This window comes from Hibiscus syriacus, unplaced genomic scaffold (genome assembly GCF_006381635.1).
Source record: "Hibiscus syriacus cultivar Baekdansim isolate YM2019G1 unplaced genomic scaffold, ASM638163v2 tig00110602_pilon, whole genome shotgun sequence".
NCBI classification, from domain to species: domain Eukaryota; kingdom Viridiplantae; phylum Streptophyta; class Magnoliopsida; order Malvales; family Malvaceae; genus Hibiscus; species Hibiscus syriacus.
This window is the reverse complement of record NW_024062798.1, coordinates 1,687,959-1,707,109: the sequence shown is the minus strand read 5'-3', so window position 1 is coordinate 1,707,109 and position 19,151 is coordinate 1,687,959. Positions and strand designations below refer to the sequence as shown.

General features: G+C 34.0%; 1 protein-coding gene and 1 long non-coding RNA gene across 2 annotated transcripts; one reads left to right on the top strand and one right to left on the bottom strand.

Moving 5' to 3' along the window:
- Positions 1–363: 363 nt before the first annotated feature.
- LOC120135092 lies at positions 364–1,053 on the bottom strand. Its single transcript, XR_005517225.1, has 2 exons — positions 945–1,053; positions 364–824 (listed from the first exon to the last, which is right to left on the bottom strand). It is a non-coding gene; the product is annotated as an uncharacterized LOC120135092 (long non-coding RNA).
- A 15,201-nt stretch (positions 1,054–16,254) lies between these two features.
- LOC120135074 (ethylene-responsive transcription factor CRF4-like) lies at positions 16,255–17,438 on the top strand. The gene has a single exon (XM_039151435.1). It carries the CDS (start codon positions 16,295–16,297, stop codon positions 17,291–17,293), a length of 999 nt encoding a protein of 332 aa, XP_039007366.1. The 5' UTR covers positions 16,255–16,294; the 3' UTR covers positions 17,294–17,438.
- The last annotated feature ends 1,713 nt before the right edge of the window (positions 17,439–19,151 follow it).

The following is a 19,151-nucleotide window of genomic DNA, read 5'->3' as shown; positions in this document are numbered from 1 at the left end:
TGTCAAAAATCATAAACACCCCATTTCATTTTCATTTTTCCAAACCGATCAACCCCCAAAATTTTCTTAAACATTCAAACGTGTTCTTCATCATGAAGAACACGACACCCCCAAACCCAAGTTTCGGTGGATCGTCGCCTTGCTGGCCGTAGTTGATCGGCACCGACCAACAAAAGAAATTCATTTTTAAAAAGCTTTTTGCCCCTCCTTTCGAAAATCAACTTGGTTTTTTCAAAAATGCCTCGGGGGAGACTATATCTAGGAGAGAACTTTCGAAAAACTTCCCCTTTTTCATCGGCTTTTCGTTCGAACCAGAAAAAAGAAAAAAAATAAAGACCACGTGTAAACAAAGATGGCAGCGGATCAAGGTAAAAAAATACCTTCTCTTATTGCTCTTTCATTCGTAAATTACAAGTTCTTGCCTATTTTCTTTTGTGATTTCTTGTCTCCTCTTCTTTCTGATTTACATGCTTATTTATAGTCTAAAAAACCTATTTTTAATTCCGATTTTTTTGAGTCTTATGTGAACTGTAACTCTTGTTTGTTGGTTGTTGTTGTGTCCCACGAGTACACGTCGCTGAGAAAATTGGGGGCCTTGTTGACCGAATGGTTGCGGCTGGGGAGGATTTTTTTGCGCGTATGGCTGTTGCGGCGCTTATGGAGAGAAGTGAGAAGATAGGGTTTTAAATCTTAGTTGATTTAGGTTACCTTGGGGTTTGTTCGGGTCAGTGACTCCAGTGGATCCAAGTCGCAGATCTCCACTTGTGTTTTGGCTAATGATTTTACTTTGTAAACGGGCTTGTTGTTTTGTAATGGGCCTTGGGCTGCACAAAATAAAAAACGTTAGTTTAATAACAATAATGATAATAATATATATATATTATATATAAGTATAATAGGTCAAAAAAAGTGTGTCTACAAAAAGACAAGGCAAGAACCCTTACTGAGTCAACGAGATGGTCGAACCATCTTGATTTTGTATATTAGTCGATGTCTCTGGATTAGGCAATCTAGCTATATTTTCCACAATCATATCCATATTATGAGACAAAATAACAGAAGAACCACCTGTCAGATTTGATTAAGAAGCTCCATTTGATTCTTGTATTCAAACAGTATGGCCAAATTGTTTGTCAAGGGACTGAAACCAATAAGCTAGCAATGGTTGAAGAGGAGCACGTGGGTCAATAGCCTTCTTCAGCTTGAGCCCTTTGCGATTCACCCCCACTCTCACCTTCAAATTTCTTCCCTTTTTACTGGACTGATGCGCAACTTTACCCCTTGTTTTTTTTCCTTTTTCCTTCACGAAAGACACAGTTGAATATTTCCCATTTCCAACCGAAATAATATGATTATCAATAATAGGGTCTCTGGTGGTGTCTGGAAATAGAATAGAAGGTACATCCATCGACATATTCTCCTTATTACGACCCTCATTATCACACGATTTCGCTTTCCCATGCATACTTGTTGTGGTATTACTCTTGCCAGCTTGTTTACAAAACACCTTCTACGTTGATACATTCACACTCAGACTATTCTCATGCAGACTTGCCACAGCATTCTATTGTCCCTTAGCAGAACTTTGATCGCCTCCATTCTTCCCTTCCTTATCTGCACTAACAAGGATTTAAAATCGAGACCCAGATGGATTACTTTCCACTTGTTTACTCTTACTATTATTATCAACCACTCGATGAACCTGTCGCTTTCGACTATAAGTTATCATCCATGCCCATAAATGGATTTCAATTCAGAGTTTTTCACTAGTACATTCTGACCCTCCTTAGCGGTATTCTCATTGCGGATAAAGGCCGCCAATGTCAAACGACATGTCCCCAACAAGTGCTCATATGTTTCACAGGTACTACTATTTAATCTATCTATCTTGACCTCCTTTCCAATAACATCTGCAATACATCTTAATAAAACTTTCAAGTATTACCGATACAACAGTTTAGAAATTCTCACCCAAACGATTACATGTGAAAGAAACCTTTTCGTCGTCGAAAAAGTCATACTCTACGGTTGCATTGTCAAATAGCACCTATAAACTGTCCAAGGGCCTGTTGAAAATAAAACACTCACACAAATAACTTTTATTGAAACTCAAACAAATATTACAAGAGCACTCTCACTCAAAACCAAGAACTACAACTCACTCTTATAAGACTTTGCTTCTTCACTCACTTAGAAGCTCTTAATTTTTCTTGATGCTTAAACTAAAATGGGGAGGGGTATTTATACTACTTAAGAACAATCCTACACCACACAAATAAAATAATTTAAACCATTAAAAAATGAGACATACCTAACTCTCACCTAACTAAATTGATGTAAAAAATGACATCTTCACCTAATTGATGTAAGCAATGACATCAACTTAGTCTGGGTTTGGGTTTAGGCTCCCATAATGGATCAAGTTTATGATCCAACACCCCCTTAAACTTGATCTTGTGACCCCTAGTAAGTTTCTTAATTTTATGAAGTCTTCGCATGTAAGTGGCTTGGTAAAAATATCGGCAACTTGATCTTGTGACTTCACGTATTCAACTTCCACATCGTTTCTTGCAACACACTCCCTTATGTAGTGGTAGCGAATATCGATGTGCTTGCTTCGATCATGGAATACTGGATTCTTTGCTAAGGCAATGGCTGACTTATTGTCAACACAAACCTTGGTAGGCTCTTCTTGTATCAAACCTATCACCTTCAATAGATTTTTAAGCCAAATTGCATGACAAACGCATGAGGTAACAACAACATATTCTACTTCACAAGTGGATAATGTGACAATCGGTTGTTTCTTTGACATCCATATGAAAGCAATATCTCCCATGAAAAATACGAATCCAGTAGTGCTCATTCGATTATCTCTGTCTCCACCCCAATCACTGTCGCTATATCCAACAAGCTTGTAATCATTAGAAACTGAATAGAACAAGCCAAAGTCAATTGTACCTTTCAGATAGCAAAGAATTCTCTTTGCGGCTTTAAGATAGGTGGTTGTTGGAGATTCCATGTAACGACTAACCAATCCAACTGCATGAAGAATATCGGGCCTCGTGCAAGTTAGATAGCGTAGACTTCCCACCAAACTTTTGAAGAATGTTGGATATATACTTTCGCCTTCTTCATGTTTGGACATCTTGATCCCGTATTCTGTCGGTGTGCTTATTGGCTTGCAGTTATCCATCTTGAACTTCTTCAGTATCCCCTTTGCATAGCTTTCTTGTGAAATGAAAATTCCATCATTTTGTGGCTTAACTTCAATGCCAAGGTAGAACGCCATGAGCCCCATGTCTGCCATCTCAAATTCCTTCATCATCACATCCTTGAATTCATTAAACATGCTTGGATTGCTTTCAGTGAAGATCAAATCATCCATGTAGAGGCACGCGATCAAAATATCTCCATCTTTGATCTTGATATATAGAGCGTACTCATAGGGACATTTTTTGAAGTCATTCTATTAGAAATACTTGTCGATTCGACTATTCCAAGCCCTTGGTGCTTGTTTTAACCCGTAAAGAGCCTTCTTCAACTTTAACACCTTGTCTTCGTGCCCTTTGACTTCGTAGCCTGATGGTTGCTGAATGTAAACTTCCTCTTCAAGAACTCCATTTAGGAAGGCAGACTTTACATCCATATGTTGTATCTTCCACTTGTTTTGAGCTGCCAAAGAAATGATTAGTCTGATAGTCTCCAATAGCGCAACAGGAGCAAACACCTTATCATAGTCAATTCCAGCCTTTTGACTATAGCCTTTAGTAACTAGTTTCACCTTGTGCCTTTCAATCACTCCTTTGGCGTTTTGCTTTGTTTTGTACACCCATTTGACACCTATCACCTTATGTCCTTTGGGAAGTGAGGTAAGTTCTCATGTGTCATTCTTCTCGATGGCCTTGATTTCTTCATCCATCGCATCTCTCCATTTCTTTTCTTGTATTGCTTCTTGAAAGCTTACTGGTTCACAATCGACAAACAAACAAAATAATGTAAGATTATCTTATCATTCAGTTGCCTCATAGAGATCTTTAAGGCTTCTTGTACGTTGCACAACTCTTTCACTTTGACTCCCACTTGACAATGACGAAGGTAATGAGTCTCCTTGAGTGGTTGATGTTGGTGAAATGGGTGGAGTTTCAAGCTCTTGTTGAGGTTCACATAGTTGTTCTCTCATTGTATGCTCATCTTCTTCAAACTGAGGAAAGAAATTGAAGTCATCTATATGAGAGTTAAAATCCCATTCTCCTTCTTCGTTGAAGACCACATCTCAACTAATCACAATCTTCTTATTGTCTAGATTATACAGCTTGTATCCCTTCAAATTAGCATCATAGCCGATAAAGATAAAACTCTCGCTTTTATCATCAAGCTTCGTTATTCTCTCGTCTGGTACGTGAACATGGGCTATACTTCCAAAGATTCTCAAGTGGGAAATGTCAGGCTTTCTTCCACTTCATGCCTCTTGCGGTGTCTTTCCCCATACACTTCTTGTTGGATATCAGTTTGTTAAGTAGACTGTACACGTTACTGCTTCCGCCCAAAATTCCTTGGGTAGTTTCTTGCTTTTGAGCATGCTTCGTGTCATGTTAAGGATTGTTCTGTTCTTTCTTTCTGCCACACCATTTTTCTGGGGGGATCTAGGAATTGTCATTGGTCGACGAATTCTATTTGCTTCACATAACTCTTGAAACTCCCTGGAAGTAAATTCTCCACCTCGGTCGAATCTAATGGCTTTAATCTTTCTACCGCTTTCTCTCTCCACTATTACTTTGAACTTCTTGAAGAATTCAAAAACTTCTAACTTCTGTTTCAAGAAATATACCCAGGTTTTTCTTGAAAAATCATCAATGAATAGAAGAAAATAGTTATTGTTACCGAGAGAGCTTGGCTTGATTGGTCCACACACATCGGTATAGATGAGCTCAAGTGGCTTTTTGGCTCTTGTCTCTGACTCCTTTGGAAAGTTTTTCCTGAATTATTTCATGACTAGACACCATTCACAAAGCTGGTCAGGATGATTAATGTGAGGTAGTCCTTTCACCATCTCCTTCTTAGATAGGAGCTGTAGACCTCCAAAATTGAGATACCCAAATCGAAGATGCCAAAGCCATGATGCATCTTTATAGCAAGCTTTCAGGCACTTTGCAACATTATTTTGTATGTTGATCAAGAACATTATATTCTTTGACATCTGTACTTTAGCAATGAAGTTATTCTTATCATCTTTTATAGAAAGATTATAATTGTTCATATGAATATCATAGCCTTTCTCTACCAGTTTCCCTAAACTTAAGATGTTACTTTTCATATTGGGCATATAGTAGACATTTGAAATAAATTGATGTCTATCATCTTTCAAACGGATAAGAATATTACCTCTCTCTTTCACTGCTACTGTGAAATCATCTCCAAATAAAACATTTCCGCTTATTGACTCGTCTAGCTCCACGAACATATCTTTCCTTCCACACATGTGATTGCTTGCTCCACTGTCAATATACCAGGAATTTTCTTGGCCACCATCAGTTTCCTTTCGTGCTAGAAGAAGAGTTTCTTTGCCATCTGTCTTTTCCTCCACATAGTTAGCATTCTCCTCAATTTTGTTGTTGGGAGCTCTACATTCTGAAGCATAATGCCCAAACTTCTGACAATTATAACATCGAACTTGAGATTTGTCATACTTTGAGTTCGGATTGATTCTTCCACGGTCTCGTGTTGAGCTTTCTCCTTTCTTATAGTTGTTGTTGGAATTGTTATTGTTGTAATTCTTGCCTCGTACCGCAACTTCCACCTCATCCATGGCCTTTACCTCTGCCTAGGCCATGTTGGTTTCTATCATTGCGTTGACTTTCATGCATATCCTTGAGTTGCAGCTTAAGGAGTTTCTCAGTAAACTCATGCTTCTTCTTATGCTTCTCCTTATGCTTCTCTTCGTATGTTTGCAATGATCCTTGGAGTTGGTCGATCGTCATTTCTTCCAAGTCTTTAGTTTCTTCAATCGTCACGAATATGTGCTCAAATTTGGGATCTAACGAACAAAGTATCTTCTCTATTATCATCACATCTTCTAACTTTTCACCATTTCTTTTTAATTGATTAGAAACAACTACTACTCTTGAGAAATAATCTAAAATAGACTCATATTCTTTCATGTGTAAAGATTCGAATTCACCTCTTAATGTTTGGAGACAGACATTCTTCACTTGATTGGATCATTTGTAGGTTTGCAACTTCTCCCACGCTTCCTTGCTAGAGCTTGTACTCGAAATCTTTTCAAAGCCATAATCATCTAATGCTTGATAGATGAGGTAGATAGCCTTCTTGTCTCTCTTTCTTGAATCCTTCAAAGTTATCTTTTGATCTGGTGTAAGAGTAGTAAAAGCATCATCATCCGCAGGCTTGTATAGTCTTTCTCTATGATCTCTCACACATCTTATGATCCAAGAAGTGCCTTCATTTTGATTGTCGTAGTTATTGTTGTTGAGTGTCGGAACTTGGAATGGTGACATACCATTTGCCATTTCTCTCAATATAATGAGAATTTGCAAAATCCGATTGCACGGATGAATCCGGAACGTCGAAAAACCTTGGAAGGGACTTGGACAACTCGGTCAAGGGGCTCCAACTCGGCTGACTAGGCTCAACTCAGTGAGTTAACTTGATTTTCTAGCAACAGTCTTTCGGCGGTGCGTGGCAGCGCGTCAGAACTCAGATTGGCAAGATTCTGGCGGCGACAAATTCCTCTTGTTGAGACCTTCGATCTTTCCAAGTCGCTCTGATGCCACTTTGTTGGAAATAAAATATTCACACAAACAATTTTTATTGAAACTCAAACAAATATTACAAGAGCACTCTCACTCAAAATCAAGAACTACAACTCACTCTTATAAGACTTTGTTTCTTCACTCACTTAGAAGCTCTTAATTTTTCTTGATGCTTAAACTAAAATGGGGATGGGTATTTATACTACTTAAGAACAATCTTACACCACACAAATAAAATAATTTAAACCATTAAAAAATGAGACATACCTAACTCTCACCTAACTAAATTGATGTAAGCAATGACATCTTCACCTAATTGATGTAAACAATGACATCAACTTAGTTTGGGTTTAGGCTCCCATAATGGATCAAGTTTATGATCCAACAGGGCCGCTGGTCAGAACATAGGTATAATCCTCTTCATTCTCAAACATAACTACATAGTAATCACTATTAAGATAAACCACCTGGAACCTCCTAATAGGTTTCCACAACATATTGATTCTGTCCAATAGAGCCTTGTAGCCAATTCTTCGCCCAAGTATCGAACGATAATCGATCGACGCATACTGTGATCTATACGGTCATGCAACCGTTTGAAAAAAGTAACTCAACAAATCTGTCCACTCTTATCCACAACCACATCACCTTCCTCTAAGACCACATCATCCATGCAAGGCACCGTTTCTACAACCATCGTATGCGATGGCAGCCTCATCACCACACCAGTGTAGGACTTACTGGTCGCTTCCTTTCCTTCTCTTTTCCCACTTGAAAACCGGTATCATCTGCCATTATAACATCCATCCCATTCGCATTTAAACCTTCTTAGGTCAGTTCCTCCTCGCTTCTGCATTTCTTCAAAGTGTGATCATCCTCAATAGGAGACCCAGTCCTTTCCAAATTTGTGGACAGTTCTATTGTAATCACCCTCGTTGCATCTGGATCAAACACAATATCAGGTGGAATGTCTAGCGGCGGAAGGGGTGGATCCGCCGGCGGGGCGATGTCGTTTATTGAGTTATCACTAGGGTTTTGTGAAACCCTAGTAGTAGTGTTGACTTTCTTAACCACCAATTTTTTATGTCTTGAATTGAATGAAGTACGATTTGTTCTTACATTATAAATTTTTAGTTTTATATCTTTATAGAATTATTGAATGAGTGAAAAGAGATAGTTAAGATTAACAATAGAAAATGATAGTTAAGATTAACAATAAAAAATAAGAATATATTCACTTGAAAGAAAAATAAGAAAATAATTTCAGTCGTCTATTTTTCATTATTCAACTATATTAAAAAGATGTAAAACTAAAAATTTTAAATGAAATAGAGATAGATCCTACCTTTATTTCTAAGTATTGTAATCTATATGATGAACTCGTCAATTGTATTCAATAATTAAAGAAAGTTCATATTTAAATATATACATAAATTATTCCCATCATTGCTTTTAAACGTTATAATATGAACATATTTATTAAATTATTTAAATGTATTATTAGAGATTAAATACTGATACACTCTTTGACAAAAATAGTTTATTTATTACGAGGAAAACTTGGGTGTCGAGAAATGAAAGAAATGAAGTTGTGCGAGTCGGGAAAAAGTACGTAAAAGCTGAGTCGTAGCAAAGATATTTAGTGTTAATCATACCTTAAATAATTGCTGATGCATATTCTCTACACTCTGCACTCTAATTGGCTTTGCAGAATATATATATTTATATAGTTCGATTATCTTTATATAGATAATATTATTCATAAAGCTTTGATCATTTTCCTGAAAATAAGAAATTGGTCTCTCATGGGAGCCATTAACGTTTCCTCTTACAGGTTGGCCCCTTCATTTCGGATACATTACTTGGATTATATACTCAATATGTAGTTTTTATATTATTAAATAGGTATTAATAGTAATTACTACAGTTTATAAAAAAAATATTTCTTTTAGTATATAATTTATTTATTTATTTATTTATTGAACTCATCAAGCGATCTCAATAGTAAAAATGAATATTATTATTGAGTGACCTCAATGGTTAAAAGAAGTTGTTCTCCTTAGAGGTCTTAGGTTCGAAAAGCTGAGTCTGCAGGGTGTATGTATGTTGTTTAATGGCTAAGAAATATTATAAACAAATATTATATTGTAATCACTCCCAAACTATTAATAAAAGAATATTATGTTTTTGGTTCAAACAATTGTATTTACAGGGCCTGTATTTTCAATAACTAAGAAAGATTTTGAATAAATACTACCTTATAATCACCCGAAACCATTAAAAATATTATTTATTTATTTATTTATTTATTTTTGAAAGGTTAAAAGATTATGCATATAAAATAACCAAAAAGTAAAACAAAAAGTGTTTTTCTTAAATTAAGTGTAAAACTAAGTTTTGCACATTGTTATTAAGGTTTTTGTTACTTGTTAGTGATTGAATGTACTAATGACAACCTTAAAGAAGATTATAATTAAACAAATATTATGACTATCAACTTTAATAAATTTAATAGTCTATTGAACAACTAAATTCTTTGACAAATACTACCTTGATATTTTTTCTTGCAACAGATAAACTATCATTGACAACACACGCCTTGTAGACGTACTACCAGAACCTATAACCTCAAAGGAGAATAATACTTATTTTTAACTGCTAAGACATTTCAATGCGTTCTTTTGACTAATTTTAATTGTTAAACATAACATCTATGTGTGTCTAATGACAAGAGAAAAATGTAAAAAAAAAATGCATTCAGTATATATGACATTTGAGTGTGGACTTAAATCCATTCACTACAATAAAATAATATTAATTCCTTTTGATATTTGTTATTACGTACATTCAATATGCATGCATTAAATAGTTAAATAATTTCTTAGGTCATTTAAATAAAAACAGTAATACAAGGAAACTAGAATCAATTGATAAAATTACCCTTTTAATGAATTTTTATAATACTTAGTTTAGATTATTCGATCAATAAATTAAATATTTATAATTTAAAAATGACGTTTATATTAGAAAGAAAATTCCGATAACACGAGTAGCCTCACAAGTACAAAAGAATAAGAAAACAAATTTGAAATGAGAGACATGTTTATTTCTTGGTTGGAAGTTGGACCAGCTGACATACTTAAATATAGGTGGTCAACACTCAGCATCGCCATATGATCCATGCATTTTTGCTATTATTATGGAAGTTAAGGCAGTCGCCATTATTTTTACTGATTTATTCATTTAGTACGAAATTTTTTTTAAAAAAAATTGATAATAAAATTGTTTTTATTTATAACAAGTTATTATCGTTTCACTTTTCATGACTGATCAATGTCTACCGGTAAAAAATGAGATTGAAAAATATATAAACATAATAAATTTATGTATAAAATTTTAAAAGATAAAAATCACATGTAGCGGAGGGATATGTAACCTCTACATCAACCATTGATCTTTATTTTTTTTACTTCTCAATTTTATTTATTTACCAAACATATTATATTACAACATTTAGGCCGAATTAAATATAATTCAGATCATAATTTTTTTTGTATAACCATTAGTATTCGATATATTGATCGATTAATCTAGATCGAGTACTTTCAGGATTTGAACCCCTAACTTTGTTTAAAGAATCTAATGCATCATTCAACTATATCAATTGATTGTTAGTAGATCATAAACTTTCACATAAATTAAAATAAACTTTTACGATGACCTATAAAAAGACTAAGTAGAATTTATGTAAAAGAATAAAAAATTGAAGGATTCGTACTATATATTTTTATTTTATTTTTTAATTTTTTTAGTTTAAAATTTCCCGTAATTCAATAAATCAAATGATAAAAAGAGCTCGGTGTATAAAATAATTAATGACGTGTAATATAATGAAATTAGGATTCGAATCCTATCTTCTAATTTGTAATATAATAAAAAAAATTATTTTTAATATTTTCTAAGAATGATATTTATGATTATAAAACAGAGTTACGTCCTAATCCTAAGATGAGAATCTCAATTTTAATTTTATTTTCAATTTTCAATTTCAGTGGAGTCTACCAGCGAAAAGTGAGAACTAATGAAAAATAGCTGCGAAATAAGCAACGGACAGGACACGCGCTGCAGCAGGGTGGACGAGAGGAGCGTGTTTTTCGCCACTTTGAACCGTAAGATAATCCTATGTACTTATTTGGGATAAACTGCATCAAATATCAAGAACTTTAAATGTCATAGCATTTATAATATGAAATTTTTAGTTTTGTCAATTATGGTATCGAATTTCGATTTTCAATTCAATCATAAATTGTTAAATTGTTAACGACACGATGAAGACTACCGACGTAGACACCTCACTGAAATGATATCGTTTTGAATCGATTGTTAATGGTTTAACAGCCCAATGGCATAATAGAAACAGAAATCAAATTTCAATGTTATAATTGACAAAATTGAAAGTTCAATGGCATAAGCGTTACAACGCCTAGTGTTCGGTGGTATCTAGTTTAGTTTACCCAAATTTTTATATCTAATTTATAATTTAAGCACAAACCGAGCGACCTTTGTAATATCCTAAAATCGGGGTTAGTGACTAAATTGAAAGATTCTAAAATTTAGTGACCAGTCTCAGAAAAGACAAAGTTTAGGGACTTAAATGAAAAGTATTGATGTTGGATTTAATAACAAAGTTTGAAAGTAACAAGGGTAAAATGGTCTTTTCTAAGAAATGATTTTATTTCTCTCTTTATATAGGAGAGCAGCACGTGGTAATAGAGAGAAAGGAAAGAAAATTCTGGAGCTTGTTTTATATTCTTCCTCTTCTCTTCACGTAAGCTCCATGGCAAAGGTAAGTTGGTTTCAAGTTGATTAATTCTTTCGTTTTAAAGTTGGTTTTGATTGTTAGAGTGATAGAAAATACTAAGGAAAGCTTAAGATGGATTAAAACTCAAAGATTATCAAGTTATGAGAGATTGAAAATAAGAGGTTTCAAATTGAAATCTTGGAAAAGAGTTAGTAATTGAAGTTGGAAGTCAAATTTGACTTGTCATCAGTCAAAATAAGAAATTCAAAGTGTTAGAAACGAATTTAGAACACGTTGAGAAATTGGTAAGATTCTTGGTTTCCAAATTTAAGATGAAATATGGGATACTAAGTTGAGTTCAAAAGATATAAGTGGGCTAGGCTAAGTGTAGTTAAGTTTAAAGGGTTAAAATGAGATTATATAAGAAGAATTAAGTGAGTTTAGTATGATTTTCGAGCTTAAAATGTGAATTCTGGGCAAGGGGTATCGGTACCCATTCAACAGGTACCGATACCCTCTCAAACGAGAAAATTTCAAAATATCATAGGGGTACCAATACCCCCAGATGGGTACCGATACCCCCTTGAACGAAAAATTACAGAATGTTATGAGGTTACTGATACCCCCAATAGGGTATCGATACCCCCTAAAGGAAAAATGAAACATTAATTCCTTAAATTTGTTTAAGCTATTAAAAGTTAATTACAAGGTTTAGGCATCTGATAATCATTTTGAAAATTATATTTATGTAGATTCAGAGCCTAAACAAGTTTCAAAACAATTGCCCAGTAGAATCGATCAAGGGAAAGATAAGAGATCGAATTGACTAGTGAGGCCAGGTGAGTGCATATTAGATATTATATGATGTTTAATAGAAATAAGACTTGCGACAAGTCTATTTCTGATATTATTATGCATGAATTCATGAACTTGATTACGTGTTTGTTATGGGTGTATGAGTAATATGTTATTGTATATGTTACATGATTTATATGAATATATGATAGTGTGATAGGTACGATGAACTGGTATAAGTGATTTGCATGATTATATAAGTTATATGACATGGACATAAGGAATGATATGAACATGTGCATATGATGTGTGAATATATATATATATATATATATATATATATGTTATATGATATATGTAACCATAAGAGAACAAATGATAAACTATGAGATCACACGAAAATGTTATACGATCTATGTAACCATATGAGAATATGACATGAAATTATATGCATATGTGATATGAACATGTGAAGATATTAAATGTTAAGAAATAATGCCCATGTTATATGAGGTGAGAGCTATAGGTATATTTGGTATGCCAAGAGTAGAGGGTCTACGCGGTCATTCGAGACATATATGTATTCTTTGGAACATGTATGAGGTCTTTTGAGACACATATTTGGTCCTTAGCATATATATATGATTCTTAAGGAATTTTCTACGTGGTCCTTAGGGACATATTATATGGCACTACAGTGCAATTCTACGTGGCACTTTGGTGCAATTCTACGTGGCACTTCGGTGCATTTATACGAACTATGGTGACAACATAGTGCACAACCTCACAGTACTCACATACCTTAAGTTCTCAGTAATGTACATGGGCTAATAAAGAGATAATAGAAATAAATTTGATATAATTGTTATGTAATTGTGTGTTTGAATATGAGTGTAATGGTTGTATGTATTGCATATGTTATTATCTATGTTAAAAATTATGTTTGTTTGATATGTTGAAATGTAAGAGATTATAATGAACTTATATGATATGTTTCAAGTAATTACATGAGAAATGTTATGAATTCCATAAGTATAGGTATATGTAATAAAATGATGGATTATAGGATTATATGAATAGAATAGTTATGATTGTCTAGTGAGAATATACTTTGTAGATGAACTAGGATAATAGAATTATACTTGAAAATGAGAATTTAGATAAATTAATGGAGATAAATAAATAGTACATCAAATAGGAAATATGTATAGAAATAAGTCGTATAGAAAATTCCATATGTTTCAAGGAAATGATGATTTAAAACTAGTTCAACTCTTAAGTGATATAAAACATAGTACAAAGATCTAGGAAATGAAATCATATGAGAACATTATAAAAATTAAAATTTTTGATAGGTTATAATAATATGTTTATATGACAAATTGTGTGAAAAATGAACTAATAGAATATAAAGAATTAGTACACAAGGATATGATATAGAATATGTAACAAGAGTCTATGAGTTATATGATAAATAGAAGTAAATGGAAATAAGAAATAAGATAGATGACTATGGTATAAATATTATATGACTAAGAATTATGAAAAAGGGAATGAGTTAAAGGATAACAAGAGAATGTGATATAAGTTGAGTAAAGTAAAATAAATGATTATATGAACATGAAACAGTACACAATACTATATGATACGATGATATAGTTGTATGTATGTATTTGTTACATGAATGTGTATATGAGGTTTTATAATTTGATAGTATGAAGTATGCATTAATTGTTAAGAGTTATAGTTACCTTATACGTTTTATATGCCTCACTAAGTCATTGACTTAACGTGTTAGTGTTTCACACGTAGGTTTCTAGAAGCAAATAGAGAAGCGAAGCAGGGATAGTCAAGGCAAGGCAGGTCAACCTCTCCTTTCCTATGATCAGATCAGAAAAAAGTTTAGAATTATTTGTATTTGGTTATTGGAAATAGTTGGCATGTAATTAATGTTTTGAATTATATACGCTCTGATCAATTTTGAAGATACTTTTATTTTAATGATATGAATTATGAACTTTTATTGAATAAAAGTGGAATTTTCATATTGGTATACAAATATAAGTTTTGAAAAGTCAATGTGACACCTCGGACTCAGATCCGGGTCGGATACGAGTTGGGGGTGTTACAATCTTAGTGGTAAAAGAATTGTTGTCGTTCCTTGATGTCTCGGGTTCGAGCACTAGGAATGTCAGGGGTGTAAGAGTTCAATGTCAAATAATTGAGAGTTATCTTTGAACATATAGTATTTTGTACTCACCCATATTAATAAAAATAATTTATAATTCAAACTGAGATTATAAAAGGCTTAAATATACAAAACGTGTACAACCTATGCCTATTTTTCAGTTTAGTGCCTAACGTTTATTCTGTTCCAGTTTGGTGTCTAACGTTTCATTCCGTTACTCAAAATGGGTTAAGTTGTGATCCACCGTTAAGTTTGGATGTTAAGTGACACGTGTCACACCCTAGTAATTCTAAAAAATTTATTTAAAATTTAAAATTATAATTATAAACATATTTTTTAAAAAGAAAAACAAATTTTGAAATAAACTCAAAACTTTGAAAACCCCCTAAACCCACATCGACCGACATCTTTTGCCATCGACGAAGCTCCACCAGACCTCCCCTCATCTCGGCCACAAAAAGCTCCATGAAATCGTGACTGATCGATCATCAGGATCGCGATTTTCATCATAGGGTTTGCGTGGTATAAAACGTTAATTCGTCATCGATTGGTCGTCGATCGATCACGATTTCATGGGAGTTTTGGTCGCCGAGGGGAGGGGAGGTTGGGTGGAGCTTCGTCGATGGCAAAAGGCAATAGTCGACATGTGTTTAGGGGTTGAAATGAAGGTTTTCAAAGTTTTGGGTTTATTTCAAAATTTATATTTTTTTAAAAAATATATGTTTATAATTATAATTTTAAATTTAAATATAATTTTTAAAATTACAAGATTATGATACGTGTCACTTAATGGAGAAATTAATGATGTTGACGGCCCGACACTTAAATGATTAACGAAATAAAACGTTAGTCACCAAAGTGAAATAAAATAAATATTAGACACGAAACTAAAAAATACATATATTAGACACCTTTTGTACATTTTAGCCATTATAAAATAATGTGAAAGACGGAGTGATTTTAACAATCATGAATACAAATGATAAGACGTTCTGTTTTGTTGCAACGTTGGCCACACATTTGTTAAATCCTTCGACGTTTTCCTTTGAATTGTCAGCAAACTTATATTTAGGGAAACAGATGGGCACCGCAAAGAAAAACAATCGACTTTTCTTTCAAATTTTGTTGTCTTTTCACCTGCACAGCATCGCAGCCAACTCCATCAATCGAATCATCTTCGGCATCAAAATTCTAACACCAGAAACCGCAGCCACACAATAATATATGTTTTTCCAGTACATTAATAAAGATCATAGAGAATATAGATCAAGAAAAATAACATGAACAACCCAAAGTCATTTGATTTTGAACAAAAGGGCCAGATAAAAAGGAGAACCGTTGTGGTTTAATAGACGACTTTGGAGTTTTCATCGGTCAAAGGTGTTTTGCTTTTGTCTAATCAGTAATCACACTTTTACCGACTTAATAAAAGTGACTAACAGTTCAGTGTAGTAAACTTTTTGGATGTGAACATTTACTCTTCGTTGACAATGGTTTAGTTGTTTTTGTTTTAAATACCACATAGCCTTTCCTTCTCTACCTCTTAGATGTTTCAGTTTGAAGTCTCTTCTTCTCCAAAAGATAAAACTTTTTGCAACAATTTTTTTACTGTTTTTCTGCATGCTTTGATTCCCTTTTTGCAGATTTCTGATTCAGCCTTTGTGTTTTTCATCTGAGCTTCTTCTTCGCTGTTCCTTCCATTTTACTCGCCATTGGTACCAAAAAACATTCTAAGAAATGGACCAAGATTTGCTATTTCCGATCACTTACACCCAGCACAAAACCCTCACGAAAATGTTCAGAAAACATTCTTCCAAGTCCACGAAGGTTGTTCGGGTATCGGTGACGGACCCCGACGCAACGGACTCTTCCAGCGACGACGAAGCCGATTTCCATTGTCGCCGGCAGAGAGTGAAACGATATATCAACGAGATCAGCATCGAGTCCGCCGCTTCCAAGACTACCGTCCCCGGTAATACCCGGAAAAGGAAAGCCGCCGTCTCGGAGCCCAACCGTAGACCACTCAAGCTTTCTTCATCGAACGGGAACGGGAGGAAGTTCAGAGGTGTACGACAACGGCCGTGGGGAAAATGGGCGGCGGAGATTCGAGACCCCGCTCGCCGCGTACGGCTGTGGTTGGGTACTTACAACACTGCTGAAGAAGCTGCCTTGGTTTACGATAATGCAGCAATCAAGCTCCGAGGTCCCAACGCTTTAACAAACTTCATCACCCCTCCGGCTGAAGATAATATCGGAAAACCAGAAAACATCGACAAGCCATCGGTTTCCGGGTACCAATCGGGAGACGATTCACCTCGCAATCTTTCGTCTCCCACTTCAGTCTTCGACTTCCAAACTCAATCGAGCGAAGAAAAAACAACGGTCGAACCCGAGAGACCGGGCCATGAGCTCCAAGAGGAAGAAAGTAAGCCGTCGCCGCAGGTTCAAGAACCGGCAACCAGTGATTTTGGAGATTATTTGCCTCTCGATTTCCCTTTCCTCGATGAGTTCTTCAATGATCCGGTTCCGGAATTGTCACTGTTTAACGATAGTTCAACGATTTTGTCAGAAAGTAAAGTGTTGGATGACATTTTACTCGGCACATCTATAGAGTTTGAGTGCTACTCATCGCCTTTATCTTCGTCGTCTATTTCTCTAGGGGATGATCAAGTGGACGATTATTTTGAAGAAATCGACGATTTATTGTTGTTGGACCCTCTTGTATCGAGCGTTTAGTTTTCATTTTGTTTTCCCCCGATCTGTTTTCGTCGGTAAATGGTTGCCGGCAGTTTTGGTTCGACGGCGACGACTAACGAGCTTTTTTAACGTTGTGATACCTTTTTATGTTTATTTCCTCCGTTAAAATAAACGGACAGTTGAGTGAGAATTTGAAAATTTAAAGATGTACGATTGTAATCCTCAGCACTCCTCGGTCTATCACTGCCCGCACCCCACCCTAGCTGGCGCAATGAACGGTTTGGGCCGGTCAACTGAGGATCACTAGGTGCCGCTCGTGTGTGAAATCGACACTCCTTTTTCTTTTTTAGAAAAAATCAGGCTAATACAACAAAGGCTGTAAAAGCTATATAAAAAGTCATACTATCGTGAATTAAATAATTTTAATAATTGAAAATTTTGTTGTTATTTTTTAAAATTTTATGTTTAAATATTGCATATATCGATAATATTAATATTCATTAATAAATATTATACATATTTATAAAATATATGGGGCTGCTACAAAGGGGGAGATGAGTTCAGCTATTTTCAGTAATTGATGCAATGTGCAGTAACATACAACTGAGTTTTACAGGAAGGATGCAGTTGATTAAATGTTATTTTTCGGGTTCAAAAGTGACCCAAAAAAAAGTGAAATTGTTTTTTATAATTAATTTAGGATGTGATTGTAAAATATATGTTCGAAAAATTTTCAATTTTTTGACGATTAGAGATGGACTTAAAGGAGGGAGATCGTCCCCTAAAATTTTTAAAATTTTATATATCTTAAATATTTTATTTATATTTTCTACTAAAAATATGTTTCCGCCTCTCCTAAACTTTTATAAGTTCACCTCCTCTAATATGAAGTTATGTGTACGCTCCTATTGACATCGAAAACTCAAACACCCCTACAGATGTGCTCGAATCTGAAATCTTTAGAGATAACAATCATCTCTTAATCATGCTTCTTTCATGTTCTTTTCCCTTCAAAAGAAAATTGCTGGGCTTTGCAGCTAATTTACTGCTTTCTATTTGTTTGTCTAAGTAATTAATTGGATTTTGTAACTCCGCTCATGGGTGCATTTTGAATGATGATAATCAACTTCAAAACAATGATGAGGGGAAGTTTCACGTGTGGCAGTCTAATATATGGTTAAGGTAATGCACTACCGGCAATGTTATTATTTTTTTAACATTTTTGATAAAAAATTACTTAAAATATTATTATTTTTATCGGAAATATTATTATTGGACGTTTTATCAAATTTGTTAACATATTCAGTAAAATACTATCTAAAACATTTCAAAACATTTGATTTGTTAAGCATGAATGTTCTTTCTCAATAGTTTAAGGCATTGCTTCAAAAGCCCAATAACAATGATGTTAACAACTTGGTACACTTTTTTGCAATAAATTTGTGGGCTTCGTCCATGATTACCATACCAATCATGCATTTCAACAATTTGAGACTTCATAAATTTATTTAAAAACATTATTCTAGTAAATTTGTCACTCTATCATTAAGTAAATTATTATTTTATTCTATTATTGATTTCAATGATATTAAATTTTTGGTTTGATATATATTTTAGTATATAAACTTAACTTTAATATGCAATTTAAAACATAAATTTGTTTTATCCAATTAGGCATCTAAACTTGATTATAAGGTTTAATTTTCTATCTATTTTTTGGGTTCAATTATATACATGAATTTGACTTGTTGGTTGGAATTAGTATTAGAAGCTACTTTTTTTTGTCTATATTAGTACTTAAGATAAGCGATTTTATTTAAACAATATTAAACCATAAAGCCAAATTTAGATATCAATTTAAATTGTTATTATTTCATGCACCGATAATGAACAATAA

Excerpts from the sequence above, each read along its gene's own strand:
- LOC120135074 (XM_039151435.1), top strand. The coding sequence starts at position 16,295 with ATGGACCAAGATTTGCTATTTCCGATCACTTACACCCAGCACAAAACC.